The sequence below is a fragment of the Phaethon aethereus genome (genome assembly GCF_964289735.1).
Source record: "Phaethon aethereus genome assembly, chromosome: 10".
Classification (NCBI taxonomy): domain Eukaryota; kingdom Metazoa; phylum Chordata; class Aves; order Phaethontiformes; family Phaethontidae; genus Phaethon; species Phaethon aethereus.
In genome coordinates this window covers 2,285,467-2,302,056 of record NC_138586.1, presented here as the reverse complement: position 1 = coordinate 2,302,056, position 16,590 = coordinate 2,285,467, and the positions used below count along the sequence as shown (strand labels likewise).

The 16,590-nt window shown below is 38.5% G+C and overlaps 1 protein-coding gene across 1 annotated transcript; it reads right to left on the bottom strand.

Annotated features, from left to right (window-relative positions):
• Nucleotides 1-959: 959 nt before the first annotated feature.
• Nucleotides 960-14,912, bottom strand: LOC309408436 (homeobox protein CDX-1-like; the record flags this gene model as incomplete). The annotated part of the gene is made up of 3 exons (XM_082004256.1): nt 960-1,214; nt 4,952-5,097; nt 14,480-14,912. 3 exons carry the CDS (start codon nt 14,910-14,912, stop codon nt 960-962), a joined length of 834 nt encoding a protein of 277 aa, XP_081860382.1.
• Between the last annotated feature and the right edge of the window lie 1,678 nt (nt 14,913-16,590).

Here is a 16,590-nt window from a genome sequence, read left to right as displayed (position 1 = left end):
TTTAAAATTAGTTGAGTGCAATTATTGCATCTTTATCTGTGGGCTATGCTGTCTCATGAAAGGCAGTCACTTGTTAAAATACGTACGCTTCTTGAAAGGATTTCTTGCCCTTTGCTCATTCTTTTAGGATATAAAATGGGTCTGACAGGATTTTTTCTTCTATCAGAAATGAACTTGGGCCAAGATTCACAATTCTAGAACGCTTTAGAAACATTTACGGTAAGATTGAAGAGTGCATGTTTATACCAGTGTATGGAGCATTGGAAATCATACCTGTCAAAACCAGAAAATTCCAAAAAGTTCATCCCTGACCTTTGCCCTTAACATGTAGTGAGTGCAATCACCATGACTAGGTTTTCCATCAAGTGGGTCAAAACATATAAACCAGGTTTTCATTTATCAAGATCCATGTGTAAAGTCCATGAAAGTGAGATTAGTACATGGAACCTGTGTGGAGATCAAAGGAGAAGGAAATACTCTTTACCTAGGGATGAGGGACAGACAGAGCACTTGCGTACAGCTGCTGTTACTGCCTCAGCAATGATGTATTGCCTGTGGCCCATTTTGTGCCTTTTTTTTTTTCTTTTGTCTGCAGCGTACTGTAAGAAGTGGCCGTACCTGGTCCTCAGCTCTCCTCCCTCCCAGTGCCTGCCCGCCTGCTGCGTGGCTGGAGGGATGCTTGCCTTGGGGCACAGACTCGGCATGGCATCCTCTTGCAGAGGCTCCCTGCAGCTAGGACTCCTGGCACGCAGCAGTTCCATTGCCCTTGGGAACTTGCGCTATCCTGCAGACCTGGCAAGTGGCTCTTGGTTTACTGTACTTGAAGCTGATGTGCACAGAACTGTGTCATGCTGGGGACTCCTGCAAAACAGCTACAGCTGTCCTCTCTCTCTCATACTGTAGTGCTCCATGTACTGGTAGTTTATAGTGTTCGTTATGCAGTAGCTCTTCAGGCAGCCTTACTGAGAGGCCACTACCTGCTGCAGGTTCCCGTTGTGCTGCAAACCATTCATGGGAAGCGGAGGTGGAGGAGGTGGAGGTGGGAATAAAGAACTGGACATTTCTGAATGAGTCTGTTGGTCAGGAACTGGCATTGGGCTCACTGAGCCAGAGTCACTCTGCATAGAGCCAAGGTTGCTGCCATCAAAATGAGTCATTTTCTTCTTCATTAATTTTCTTTCTTTGGCTCTGCGATTCTGGAACCAGATTTTCACCTGCAGGAAACAGGAGAATGTTTTTCAGTTGCTAATAGAATGCAATGTGGTCCTTCATGTATACAGTCAAGGGTCATAGGTAAAATCATTGCCATGAGGACCAGCGAGAAAGGCAGTGGCAACCTGAGACAACAGAGCTGTTTGCTTGCTTTTCATACAGGTAATCTTTCCTATCTGGTAATAAAATATTTACTGATGGTTTGATAAAAAGAGTTTTTCAGTGTTAGGTTTTTTGGGGAGATATTTCTTTATGGAATGAGCTTTGATTCTATTTATTTATTTATTTATTTATTTTGTACAAAATCTAATAGAACAGAATCTCATGTGTGATAGTGATGGCCAAAAGAACCTGGGAGTATCTTTACATTGAAAACTATACGCCCCAGTCAGAGCAAGTCAAAACCTGTCACTGGCCTGTAAACTGAAGCACAAAAGCTTTCCTGTCTGGATGCTGCACATTAATTGGTTAGCTCCAGTGTGTAAGCCAATGGAAATACGCTCCTGAGCAGAGTTTCACCAGCACACGACTCTTTGTACACAACGTTACTTAAAAATATAGTATAAGCGGTCCCTTAATATCTAAGTGCCTTTTATTGCATTCATGGATGGAGCCAGAATCTGCTGCTGCTCTTTTCCACACAGTGCACTGCTTTATACCATAGTCATTGCTTTGCCACTTGGGAAGAAGTGAAGCAACTATTGAAGAGTATATGTTTTTTGATTAGGACGGAAAAAATGAGGATGTGAGATGAAGTTGATGAATAATGGTTAATTGAAAATACAGCAAAACTTGTTCAAGTGTGAAAGGGTGAATGGTCTTTGGCAACTGAAATGTCTTTGGACGTGAATCCCCAATGTTGGATTTGAAACAGTGCATGCCAGCTATTTATCCTTGGAAGTGGCTCTGTATTATGTCCATTCTGTGTAATGAGTCAAGCTCCCTTATCCAGATATGTTCTGTTTTCTTGTTGGTGTTCAGATGGCAAAGGAAACACTTTTGTCACCATTTTCTATAACCCAAAGAAATATGAATGGTTTGGTGAGAGATACTGATTTGTTTAGTTATCCTGTGCTAGAAGCTAGAAAGGGAAAGAGAATGATGATCAGAAAGGAGGTAAAACAGTAAGAGGTAATAAAATCTGTGGCTACTAGGTTGTGTTTTAAAGGAAAACCAGTGGTGAAGTCCTACAAAACATCTTAAGAAGCCTCTGTGACAATCTGGGTGTACTTATCCTTGAGGCATTATTATTCCTATTTTACAATTGAAAAATTTGGATACACACAACACTTGTGGAAATTTGAACTAGGTCTCTTAAATCCCAGACTATCATCTGAGACATTTGGCAATTCATTTTTCAGTACCAAATTATGTTCCATTAAACTGGTCTCAAATACTCTCAGATCTCTTGCATTCTGATTGTGTTGAGGTAATCTAGTTTCACCCATGTATTTGCCAAAATGCGTGAAAAGATGAAACAGCCTAAAAACTAAACTATCATCTGTTTTAGAATTACCCTCTGGCTTCAGTGTTCTTACCTGCCTTTGAATTTGGATTTTTGTACTGGTTTGTTATTAAACTAGGGATGCAGATCTGCAGCAGTGATCCAGAGAGAATTTTAGTAGGCACTTCAAGGTCAATCATCAAATAATTACAAGTAAATACAGATCTGGAAAGTTAGACCAAAAGCTAATGTGGTCAGTTGCATCTGTCTGACTTGTTCTTTACCCGTTGCCCTCTTTCCTTCCAGTATTTTTTTTTTTCCACTGTTCAGTTGTTGTGCAAGTAACTCTTCCCCTGAAATCTAATTTTCTCTTTTCTCTTCATCATCTCCTTTATTTCTGTATCCTTCCTATATTAGCAATGTTTCATTTTGCCTTTTTTTTTTCTTCATTAGAAATAACATCTTTCCTTCCTTGTTTAAAAAATTGTTCTTTTTTGTTTTGTCTTGAACTATTCCTTCCAGTGTCCTGGATGGGATTTTGGCACAGCCAGGAAAAAAACTTTTCCAGAAAATAATTTCCCATTTTAGGCTGAGTGCAGTGGAACTTGGGAAAGGACAGTGTATGTTCAGTCATATTCATATGACTTAATTTGTATAAAACGGTAGTAGTGGGCGTACAGATCAGGTATTTCTTTCTTAATCTTACATTTTCAAAAGTAACTTCAGAGTTGTAGTCTTCATGGACTGGAATTAATTTCATTCATGACATACACTGATGATGAAGAGCAGCAAATATTGCAACAACTGTTGCCATGTTTCCCCAATATATGTAAAAAAACAGAAGTTTCGTGTCTTTTTTGTATCACCACTTCAAATATACTAACAAATATGTTTATCAGGAATTATCACTGAAGTAAGAAGTTTCAAGGACATATTGTTTGTTGTTTACAAAAGCAGGGTCATAATTTTTGACCCATCATAATGAAGTCAAGTTATTGAAGTTTTAACAGCTAGCAAAAAGATACATAGTGTATTTTTCATATCCGGTTGAAATAATTTTAATTTTTAATCATTAAATACTCACATTCAGCAGCAGATTGCGAAATATTTGCAAAATGGGTATTTGTTGCTCCATTTCTGTAAGCTCTTTCAGTGTGTGCTATGTAAGACAAGTCCAAGATGGATGAACAGTGCTACAACTAGGTGGGTTTTGGACTATCCCTGCTCAGTCGAGCCCACAAAACACTGGTAAATCGGGCATAATCTTCAGTGAATGACACTGAATAGTAACAGACTGAGGAAACAGTGCTATGATGGTTTGCAAATAGAAAAGGTAGCAAATGAGCTGAAATCTATTCAGGGAGATCTTTCAGTAAAGCTTCTAATTTTCTGTTTTGCTGCTCACTTCAGTGTACTCCATCAAGAAACTCCCAAGAGAAATGGCATGAACGTAGGCTCGGCCCATGCTGTGAGTGTCTTTGTGGGAGATCTAGCTTGGCATCTTATCTCAGTTGTTTGCATGAGCCAGCTGAAGTGCTTGGCAGCCAGAGGCCATGTACCTGCTTTACTTTGGTAGGGGGTGGCACAGGCGCTGCAATTGCATGATCGAAGAACACAGCACAGAGCAGTTCCAGAGCAAATAGTATATATCTTTTGACCAGATAGGATTGTGTTTTGATTTACGTTGTGGGAATAGAAGTGGAATTTGGAGGGGAGTGGGAGGACATAGGCTCAGGAGAAAGGAGTAGCAAGTATGTAGGAAATCCTTACAAAAGGTAAAAGGCAGCTAAAGAAACAAATACCTTCAAGTGTCCTGAACATACTTGAGCTCATCGGTACCATTCTGTGCTAAGACTGACCTTATTGAAATTGGTTATAGAATTCCCATTGGTTCAGAAGAACCAGGACTTCTGCTTTAGAAATTTCAGCAAAAATTTCTCCCTGCTACCACTACCCCAGTAAAACAGAGAAAAATCCAGGCAGGATTTTGTTGATATTTTTAAACTGTTGTTTCTCAGAACAGGACTGTAAGATTGGCATTTGCTTTTTCAGTGTTGTTGTACAGCTCCCTGATGAGACCTGAAGTGGTGTTGATGGGATATACAGAAATGAGTGCAAACAGGGCTGTTGGGCCATTCAGCTGGATAGTTTGAGTTCCTACGCTGCAAAGGGTACCCAGTCACGTTGTTTGGTTATTAGAGGCATTAGCATTTTTGTGTTTTTGAGCAGTACGGTTATCTCCTCATCAGCAATAATAAATTCAAAGAAATCCTGAATGGGTGATCCATACTCTACCTGTCTCTCGGAAAGTCTTAGGTTTGCAGCAAGTTCAGACTTCCTCCTGATTGTAATGTATCTGTTGTAATGAAATTCCTTCTCTAATTCTAATCTCTGATGATCTGTATAAACCACTCGGTACTTCTCTCTTGTTCTTGTTTTACCTGTTTTGAAAGAAGAACACAGTGCTTCAAGCTAGAATTTTTTAACTTCAGTAACACAAAATATCTGGCTTTACATTTGAAAATATGTTTGTGGGTATTTTAGGCCTGATTTTCTTTGCACTTACCCAGAGTAACTCCCCTTGGCTGCAGTGGGCTCGGTCTTGATTTACAACGCAAGAGGTTCATACCATCAGATTTTGGGTTTGCTCCTTAGTAAATAGATGATAAACTGGTCCTCATATTCTTTATCAACCTTGTGTTATCATTTGGGAAAGGGAAGTTGTTCTTGTTAAGAACAAGGAGCCAGGAAACCTGGGTTCTATTCCCAACTCTGATGCAAGATTCCTGCCTGGTGTTGAATTGCTCTGTTTCTCTGTCTCTAAAGCTGATACACTGCTACCTGTTTCAGAGGGAAATTGTGAAGGATATTTTACTGCATAGAAAATACTGAGAGCTTCCAAAGTTCCTTGCTTCTTGTTGCTAGGAGATTTAATACAATATTGTGATTGTTACTGCAACTTGGAGGTTGTGTTTTTCCTTCAAGTCTGGCAAGGTCAGTCCACAACTTGATAATAGCACAGGGAATAATAACATAGATTTTGAGATGACAGTTAATAAAAAAGAGAAAAAGCAGTAATACTTAACAAAGGGCATTGAACAATGATAGAACTGCAGCATCTGTTCTTTTGCAAGCTGCACTGCTGCATCCTTTCAGCTGTGGGTACAGCTGACTGAAGCAGATGTAGCTCAGCAGTGTCTGGGTCGTTAAAAAGTAATGGCAAATGACATGAGCCAGTGAACACAGATGCAAGTAGCTGAAATTTTATGGATTCCATACAGGGTAATTTCTGAGGACAGAATGTGTTGGCAGTAGTGAAAGAGAATTGAGAATGGGAAAGGCTACTGATGCTTTCTTTCTCACCCACCTTTCCTCTGCTATTAGGCAATCAATATATCAGAGATCAACACCTGCTTGGTGGCCCCTGAGCCCTAGCCTAAGGTGTTCCTAAATTTTTGAAAGATGTCATCATTGTTGTATTAAGACTAGTGTTACCATGTTTGCTAACCACAGTCTTACCATTTTTTATGTATTTATATGGACATTTCTTCAGATGTATATATTTAGACTGTAAATTGTCTGGGACAGGGAATGTATTTTTAGTTGTTTTTTTTTTTTGCAGTGTGTTCCACTGTGGTACTGTAGGTCGTCAATCTTTGTGTCCTTAGTGGTAACTATAGTAGAACAGCCCCCTTAGATTCAGGCTCATTCTCAGATGATGCATGAAATTTGAGGCATATGGTGGCTTGGTGCCTATAATAATCTGCTATTGCTGCAGATGTAGCTTAGCTTCATACAACAGCTCATGTTTGCTTATAGATCTGTTTCTGAAAAGATTGTGTGGATGCCTAACTCTTCAAAAAACCAGGTTCCTCAAACTCATAATAATTGTACTCCTAATAAGAGCACTTAATTTTGAATGGAGAGGACTGAAATAGATTTTTCAGGCACTCAGTTGGTAAAATTTCAGTCTCCGAGTAGATCAGCATGGCACAGCACCCCATAGGAACCAGCTTTGCCCCTGCAGGAGAGAATAGCTGGGGGTTTCATCTATCAGTGGTGTCAAAGGCCTGATTTCTCCCCAGCCCCTCCTTCCAACTCCCTGGCTTTTGAAGTTTAAGTAGCACCCAAAGATCACAATTCAGGGTACAGAGCTATAGCAGAATCTTGAAGTACTCTATCCCTTAATTCGTTATTTGGTTTCAGTGGTTATTGTTTTTTTTCACCATCTGTGGAGGGAGATGTCACGTCTCTTTAATAGCTGAATATATTTAAAGTTAACGTGGCCTTCCACTTGTTGTATACACTGTGTGGTAATGGCTCAAGAGCCATACCACTTTTTTCCTCTTCCAGCATTTGACAGTCAGTGCTTTGCTACTTGTAAGAATTTTTGGCTCACCAAAGTATTGTTTGCATTAAAAAGTTCTTCAGGCTCTTTTTGTACTATTTGTATAGATCCTAGATACAGAATTGTTTAGCACTGGAAGTCCTGGTCAGTGCAATGCTGTAAACAAATAGCGTTACACCTCTGGTTGTGGATAATAACCGGTTTGCCCTACGTGACCGGGTTTCTCTAGGACTCTTCCCAGGCGTGTAGAACATCGTCTACATCAGGATTTGATCCTTCAGCTTCCATGCTCCATGATGTTCAATCCTGGGAAAGCACTATGCATTAATAGTGAGTTTACAATGCTGTGGGCATTTTCCAACAGTCTTGAGGCTGTCAGCCTGTTTACGCAGAGTATTTCAGCAGGAAAAATAGGTTTGTGCATGTTTGTTCCTTACGCTGCGGTTTCTGCTCAATCCATGAAGCCAAAACCACTTTGACTCAAATCTGGTAACTTCCCTGTGAAGGTTCTGCTGTGCTGTGCTTGGCTGGGGTAGGTAAATAGGACATTGTCATTTCAGTAGCATTTCTATCATTGCGAAACTGTAGTGAAAGCAGAATTATCCCAATTATGTTTACACTCATAATCAAGTGAAAAGTGCTGTTACTTTTACAACATTATGGGAAGAATTTTAGAGTCTCTAAAGAACAGCAGTTATTCAGTTCAGTCCACATAAATACTAGGGACATTTGTTTTCATTCATTCGAAGTGTAAATTGTTTGTTTAACATATAGTCACCTGTGGTGCTTTAATGCCTCACTTGGTATTTTTTAACTTTTGATCTCTAGTTTGGTTTGTATTTTTTCCCCCTCTTTAAATGAGAATTTGGGGTCATTCTATGGGATGAAATGTTTAAAATGTTTCCTTAGTCTCCTTTGTGGTGTTAAGATGGAGTACACAAAAGGGCAACAAGATGATCTTATCTTGAACTGTATTCTCATTCAGAAGCCAGAGACAAATATCAAATGTTCTTTTATTGCCAAAACAAGGAGGTAAACTTGAAGATAAACCTTCCTGTTTCTGGTTTTAAGTGCTTAAGCCCTTATTATCTGAGTAGGAGAGGGTTGGGTTTTTTGCTTTTTAAACTGAAGAAACTAAATGTATGTGGAAAACAGAACTTTCTCCCATAAAATCTTTTATTTTCATATAAGTAGCTTCCAGTTTATTTTTAGTAGCAATGATAATATCTCATTTCTTTTTGAAGGAAGATTGGGAGCTTTCACATCTAATTTCTTTCCTTAAAGTAAATTAAGAGAATAATTTAAAAAATAGAAAAACAAAAGGAGAACATTTCCTTCCTAAAAGTCAAAAACAATCTGAGAAAAATTATCTATGATTTGTCACATAAATCTTGTCTTTGATAATTTTGATTTTTTTGTGTGGAGTAATACCCTCTGTGAGAGACAAGAGACTGGGAGTTGATCTGCCAGGGTCTTCTGAGAGGATACTTTTAGTTCTTGGAGGGTCATGTTTTAGTCTGTTAGGCCTTTACCCAGACTCTCATTTGATGTCAGTGAGAGTCTTCCTAATGCCTTTGTTCGATGCTGGGTTGGAATTAGTCTGCATATGGCATTTCCTTTCAAAGGCAAAGTACGCTTTTAGTTGCCAAAGTTAACAAACAGCAGCAGCAAAACCTATGGCTGAACACTTTGGGACTGTAGCCTCTAAATTCCATCTGTTAGATGGAATAGAACCACTCTACTGCATGCTGAGCCAAATTTTGCAGACCTTCTACTGGTTTTATTTACAGTGACACATTTTATTTCAAGGAGAAGTATTACCTGAGTAAAATTTGAGTTAGGACTAATGGATTCACCCCAGAGACAGCAGAAGGATGTTCTTTACTTCTCAGACTTCTTTAGGAGATAATGGCAGAATTTAATGATGCAATGATAGTAGTTAATATTTTAATCCAATTCTTTAGTCAAATCCTGCATATTTTACTCACTTAGGTGAGTGATATTACCAACATTTAACTTTCTACAATCTTAATCTTTTGTTAGCGACAGATTATCATTTTAATCAGCAATATAGTGTCAGTTTTATCGGGAATGTGTTCTGTCATGGACAGTTATACTATGGAATTGCAAGTGGTTGGAGAGGTAGTAGCTGAGTGGAAGAAAAATGAAACAAAAGAGCTTTGAAGCAGCTACCTTTGCAGTATGACTGCCTTTGTGTTCGGGGAGTGGGTTTCCTTGTTTTAATGAGCTATTTAGGAACGGTGGGTTTTGTCAAAAACCTATTTTACAAACAGTGACTATTGAAGAGTGCCTTTGGAGTCACAAGAAATACGGCATTTCAGACTTACAACACTTTTCATGCAATATAGTTTAACAATCCTGTTCTATCACGCCCGCTCTAGCAATTTTTGTGACTGGCCAAGTTTTGAGTTGGGGGAAGGGAACAGCTTTCCGATTGGTCATAAAATTCACAGAGTATTTCTTCTGAAGACAATAAAGCTTGGAGAAGGCCTCTTTATTTGCTGTGAAAATCATCACCCTTTCCGGCAATATAACTCCTGAAGAAAAGAGGGAGAAGGAAGAGACAAGACTGCATATCAAAGCAGAGAGAAGTGTTAAAAGGGTCTGTTGCCTCAATATGACAGATAGGCCTCAAAACCTCAGACAATGTAGGCCAGGAAAGGGGGGGAAAAAAACCCCCACCATCGGACCTCACAACTAGTTTACAAAGCAAAATAAATTAGCATTAAAACTAGCCCTGGCCCCTTTTTCAGTGCCTTCTGTCTTAACTTTTCAGGAATATTCTTTGTCCACTGAAATTGGCATCATTCATAAAATCCAGAAGCTACCTAATTCAGACAGAAGATGTCATAGTGTACAGTAGTGTCAGATTACTTTCAGATTACTTACAAAGCATTGTAATCTGGATGCTGTGGTTTAACATTGTTTCAGAGGAAGTTAATGTCTCTACCTGATGATTGGAAGTTAGCTTAAGACAGCTTGAAATGTGAAACAGCTTTCTGGCCTGAAGATATGCTCAGTTCAAATCTGCATTTTTATATTAGCTTAGTATTAAGAGAGAGATTAGTGTTAGTTTTTAAGCTTATAATGATGCGGACTGTCAGAGATCTGGCCCCAGAGTTTTGTTTTGGGACTATCTCTAAATATTCATGCACTTTAAAAGTGTAGGGAAGAAAGGGGGAAATTCTCCCCAGTGTAATTTCACTGACTTAACTGAAGTTGTGAAGCAAAAGTAATTTTAATTAAGTCTTGAAGATGGGCGTTGTGCTGCACATGATTTTCTGTAAAGTTAAATTAGAAACAAAAAACACACACTGCCATTGTATTAGAAAATGTTACATGCATCCAGTCCTGTATAATGTGAGTAATAATATTCCTGCCAGCAGTCTTAGTGTGATGAGTAGCAATATTCATTATTGCAAGATTGGATGCATAAAGGTTTGTGAAACATGAAATTCTGTTTGTTTTTTCTGCTGGGTCTTGATTGTTTGCTTGTTACACATGTCCAGATAACTCATGCTGAAAAGAACAGAATAGGATCATAGAATTGGAACCTTTCAACAGACTTGAAGAATTTTCCCTTTTCTTCTGTTTACTCCTATTTAAAATGCTAATGTTTTCAATTTTGAATATGTTCTGCTATTCTGTAGTAAAGCTCATTGGCCAAATTCTGTCCTTCACTTTGCTAGTATAGGCTTTTCTATTCATCTGCATCGTACAGAAGTAATTGAATCCAAAGAAGAGTCATTTTTATCACCTTTAAACAATGATTGGACAGATGATCCTGTATGGGTTTTGTTTGGCAGAAGGACCCAACCTACACAAAATGTAGGTGGATTTCTAACTGGCAAGGCCAGGGGAAATCCCATTGCCAATGACTGTATGGATCAAAAAACAAGTGATTAACTGAATGTTTTTTCCCCAAGTGTTGTATGTTCTTTAGGCATGCAGCATTTTGCAGGAATGGCTTCTTAAGAGACCTTGTTTCTCTTTGTTAGATTTGAGGGAGTAGAACTTCTTCCTTTGGAGACTAGATGCTGTATGTTTACAGTGCATTCAGTAACGATGCTACAGCACCTGTCGTCGTCGTCATCATCAGAAAAACTGTCTTTATGTCTTCAGAGCAAATTTTTATTGAACAAGAATGATAGAGTTATCATCTATGGGAAAAGTCTGCTCATAATCAGTTTATCTCTGTTTCAAATCTTGTTGCCTCCCTGTTTGATGGTAACGTAAGTATAGATCTTAAGATGTACTTTCAGCTTTGTGAGCAAATTCTCATTGCTACTGGAACTGCCTGATAGTTAACTGTTCAAACTCATTGTTTCGGGCACAGTTTTACCACAGATATAAGTTGTTTTCTTACAAAGGCAAAAAGTAAACTCTACTCCTGTGTGGGTGATTGCATCCCTCCATAAAAATATTGAAATCAACTGGAGGAAATTTGTAACTTGTTCTAAGGTGGTTTTATTCTACTTTCCATCAAAGAATTTGCCTGTAATTGTGCTTCGTGTGTGTGTGGAATTGCCACCTCAAATATCTACTTGTCGTGGCTTTGTTCTGTCCTCTGTTACATTTGCTAGTTGCCTTGGCTTTGCTCACCCTTTCAAAGTGGGGGTTTAGGAGAGGGGACAGGAACAGTATAAAGGTTAGAGAAAGGTCTTTTTCCATCAGTGTTCTTGGCTGAAAAGACTAAATAGTCAGTGTTTCCTTCTTCAGGCGTTCCGAGTCAAAACACATTTGTGTGTTGTGTATCCTGAACACCCTCAAGAATGCAGTGACTAGGCATTGGATCCTACGTGCACCGCACTTAGCATCAAGTCCCGATCCCTCCAGTTCCAAAGCTGGGAGAGACATTCAGACATCCTTCAACCAAAGAGAGAATGCTGGATGAAGCCTTAGTAGGTCTTTTTTGTGGGAAATGCATTCCAGTAACACTAAAGTAGGATGATAGTCTCGCATTAAATACTGAGATCTTCCAGTGGCTTCAAGTAGCATAAACTTCACCTAACACCAGTTGAAGACACGGTTTTATACTGGATGTTGTTTTGAATGTAACTGAGTAAGACTTGAAATAATTTCTTCTTTTGTTCCAGGTTAGTTTTGTAGATAACAGAGTATCAAAAGACCTGTAGGGCATGAGGCAGTGGTAGAAATTTCAATAAAGTGTTTTATTTGTCATCTGTCAGGTCATGAGGCTGCAAAGCACCAATAAGAGAAGCTAACCATGAAAACTCTGGAGGTGGAAATGTCATTGGTTCTGGGCCTTGTTTCTGTAGCTGTACAAGTCAGACTACTCACTGTAAGTAAACCTTTGGAAACAATCTCTCCTGATCTTAAAGGGATAAGATTGCTGGAACATTTGTTGCAAACTTTCAAGAATATCTTGCAAAAATGGCTTGTTTTAATAATTACTGTTTCCATAGTGAAATAATATTACTATTGATAATACAAGTAATGAATAAATAATAAAATTAATTTGTCTGATTAATTTTTTATTACTTCAGGTAAGTCTGAGCCTCAGTTTTTCCATCTTTAAGAATAGTGGCTCCTCATACCTATTTCACAGGGAATAAGGAAAGCTAATAAATAATAGGTGTGCTTCCTTCACTCTTGCCTATACAAAACCCCTGCTAAAATTCCTAAAGGTTTTGCAAAGATACAGAAGGGTAATGCTTAATGTATGTATCCAGCTTTAAGGATGTAAAAAGCAGTGGATTCCATCTAAGAAAATACTGAGAATTTTGATCATGATCCAGCAAACAATATTGGTACTTGCAGTTAGCCTACTCACACGTTTGAAGTCACTTGCAACACTTGCATGCTTAGGACTAAACTCACCTAAGTGCGTTGCTAGATCTGACATTAGGGCAAAATTTTAAGGAGCAAGAGGCAGGTAAGTAAAGAATAGATGAGAAGTAGTGTTTTTTTGAGCAAGTATTCTGCCATCTGTAAATCATATAGTTCGTGAGCAATTTCATTGCCCTTCTAAGGGCTACTCAAAAGTAAGCTGTAAGCTTTTTGCCAGACTGGCCCTGTCTTGTTTTTTCTTGGATAGTATTCAATGAAGAACAAATACGATTTAAAAAAACCCAAGTACTCTTTTTTAATTTGCCAAAATTCTTATTCACCCAGAGTAACAACCTACATTGTCCTATTGACTTCTATGGACTCTCTATGAACTAAAGTTTTACTCAGCAGCAGTGAGGACAACTCAGTCTGTCCATATAAATCAGATGCATTATTTTAATAACGACAATTTTTCTATATAGTTGCTTTCATTTTTCTGAAGTATGTTTTAAGTAATTACTTTCCCATCAGAGATTGATTCAGTACATGCTTTGAAAACTTATTTACAGGCATGTGTGGAACAGGGGCGGGAGGAAGGGCTGAAAGGAAGGGAACTTTCCTGGGATGTAACATTGAAATACTGTGAGCTTCTCTTTAGGGGAGGTATTGAGCATCTTTGATTTTTACTGATCTCGGTGCATGTCAAAGCTGCTCAGTACCTCGGAGGATCAAATACTTGTATATAGCACATTGTGCCTCTGTTCTTTTCAGGCAGTTTTCCCTCTTTTTCTTTTCCTGCTCCCTTCTTCTTTCATTTTTTTTGTTCTGTTCATACAGATTTTTGTTTCAGGGATGCTCAGTATTTTTTTTTATTGTTCCTCATCACAATCAAACAGAACCTTTTCCTCATGTTTCTTGTCTTATTTTTACTGGTTAAATACGATTGAAGAGTTGTTTTGTACTCATGAAATATTATGCATCAGAGACTGATCTGTCGCTGTATTAAGTCATTGTATTACCATGGATCTTTGTATTCCTGCATATTCTGAGAGCTACCACTACAAAGTGAAGCAAGCCTTTCCTTATCATTCCTGTTTTTAAAGCGTTGACTCATTGTTTGATCTTGCAGATCTCATTTCATTTTGGTCTTCTGGGGTTTAGAGAGGTTGTTTCTAATACAAAGTCTTATTTCCAGCCCCCCTACTGTATATATTTTACTTGAATTTTTCATATGTACTCTAAAACTTGAGGAAAATAAGCAAAGTATAGGTGGTGGTGAAATACAATACTTTCATCATAATTTCTTTCTGCGGATATGCTGCTTCATTCCAATCTGTAGGACTCCTATAAAAATCAATTATTTGATATGACAAATTTTTGTAACATATCTGAAGTGAAAATACTTCACTGTCAAAGGGCATTGCTTTTCATTTGCCTCAGCATTAAAGGTCAAGAAAGAAATGTAAGAAATAGTCAGCAGATCAAAACGAGCATCCAGTAATCAAAACAATATTTAACTGCTGGCAGAGTAATTAGGATCTTTCTTTCTTAAACTGTACGCTTCCATCTAAACAGGGAACCTAGAAAAAAAAACCCCAACAATTGGAGAAAAAAAGAGAAAAAGTGAAATCTCTTTTCAGCATAAAAGCTCAGTGCCCTCATACCTGTAGAAGTGGATTGCACCGTTTTCCTCATCCATTCGTAAGAGCTGTGCCTTTGGCTGTTGGGAGAGATTTGCTGTGTATTAATTGTTTCTACAGGAGGTAACCCCCCAGATCCAGCAGGATGGAGGGAGCTGTAATCAGCAGAACTGTAGGAGACCTGTCCAGGAGACGAGCCATTGATCTGTGCAGCAGCAACCGTGCTGGAAGGTCCTGGGCCGTAAGCGTTCCAGTCCTCCCTCTGTGGGCCATAGTGAGATCCCCAGGTTCCCGCAGGCTGCCCATGGGTGTCCAGAGTTGGCACATGATGATATCCCATGTAATCTGAATAGGGTGGAGTAGACACAAAGTTTTGCACTGGCAGGTTGTTGCTGCTGCACCTTGCAGATCCTGGATACATGCTGGTTTCTTTATCCAAAAAATAACTCACATACATGATGCTCACAGCCTGGCTTTGTCTTGCTGGGACATCTTGCTCCTCACAGTGTGTGTTTGATCTCTCTTGCCCTCCTCTTTCTTTCTCTCTCTTTTCTAGCCCTGACTGGCTCTATAAATGACTCATGCTAGCCCTGATGTCCCTTTACTACACATGATTAACAATGGTTTTACCAGGTGCTGGTGGTAACAGTTTACTAAGGTCCTGCCTGATGTCACAGATAACTGCCTGCCCCAAAATTACATTTGCATTCAAATGAAGGGCTGACCATGCAGGCAACTCCACCTTGCTGCTAGTTCTAGTGCTTCCTTTCTCACAGATCCTTTATGTATTATCATCCCTGTTCTATACCTTTTGAATATAGTTTGAAATCTCGTGGTCTTCAAGCAAAGTTGCATACATAGTTAACCAATAACTGTTCACACAGTAGCAGTAGTACTTTTCTTGATCAATACATGTGAGAATCTGACTTCAGGCACTAGGTTATAATTAAAGTCTGGTATCTGCTATCCTGTAGTTCTTTTGTTATTGTCCTGTGTTATTTTTCTTAAACTGAAAACAAAGGATCAGTGCAGTCTTTAACTACAACTCTTACATAGTTTCTCACATGAACACTCTTCTTGACTTAGCTTTTAGTCCATGTGGGAGAGCACTTAGACTGATTTTAACATTACAAAGGATATAGAAAAAGTCTCATAGTAATTTTGAGCATTTGTTCATACGAATAGTCTTGTTGATGTTAGCAAGCCTATTCATGAGCTGGCTGCTTGCCACAGCGATTGAAGTTTCTCTATTCTAACTTACAATGTTAACAGAAAGAGAATCTGTTATTGAGAGAATGCAAAATTTGTCACTTTCCATATGCTTATGTCTTGTTTGTGATATTGAAATGAGCGGTAGTTTTCCCTAAAGGTTTTTCTGTTCTCATTGCTGTGCTTGTTCACAAGAAGTAACAACTTTTCTTAGAAATATGGGAACAAATTCTAGATTTTTAGCTCAAAAAAAAGCAGTTTCCTAGCTTTCAGGAGCAATCCAATGTTTGTAAGTAACAAATTTGTATGAGATTATCTATAAGCAGGAGTGATGAGAGAAAGTGTTGATTTCTTCTTTTTTTTTTTTTAATGAGATAGATACCTTAGCATTGTCTCTTAATGAGAATTTACTCTGTTTTCATTCTTGTTCCTTTAATGATGTGATACTTAATTGCACCTTTATTAATGAACCAACTTGTTAAAAGCATTTTTTTCTTAAACAGGTGCAAAGTATAATGAGTTTTTTCTTTGTTCAGAGGTGTATTTTTTCTTTCAGGGTCTTTTACACTTAAACACCATTTAAACTTACAGATTCCTCCTCCTGGTTCTCAGGAGGAAAGAATCACTTTGCACACCTGACAACACTGTTGTTTCCTTTTGCGGGAGAATGGAGTCTTTAGGCTGTATTCACAAGACAGTTTGTAGCTGTAGCTGTGGAAAAATTTTTTTTGACTATTAAATTCACGGTTATGTGGAGAAGCACAGGCTTCCTTCTCTGAGTATTTAAGATTTTCCCTGTTGTGCACTTTGGTAAAACTTGTGCTCTTTTACATCTTTTCTTTTTTTTTCTTCTTGTGAGTTTTTGGAGGATGATATTTTGCTGGGTAATTGTTTGAAGGTATTTTTAAAATGACTGGGTGGAGGGA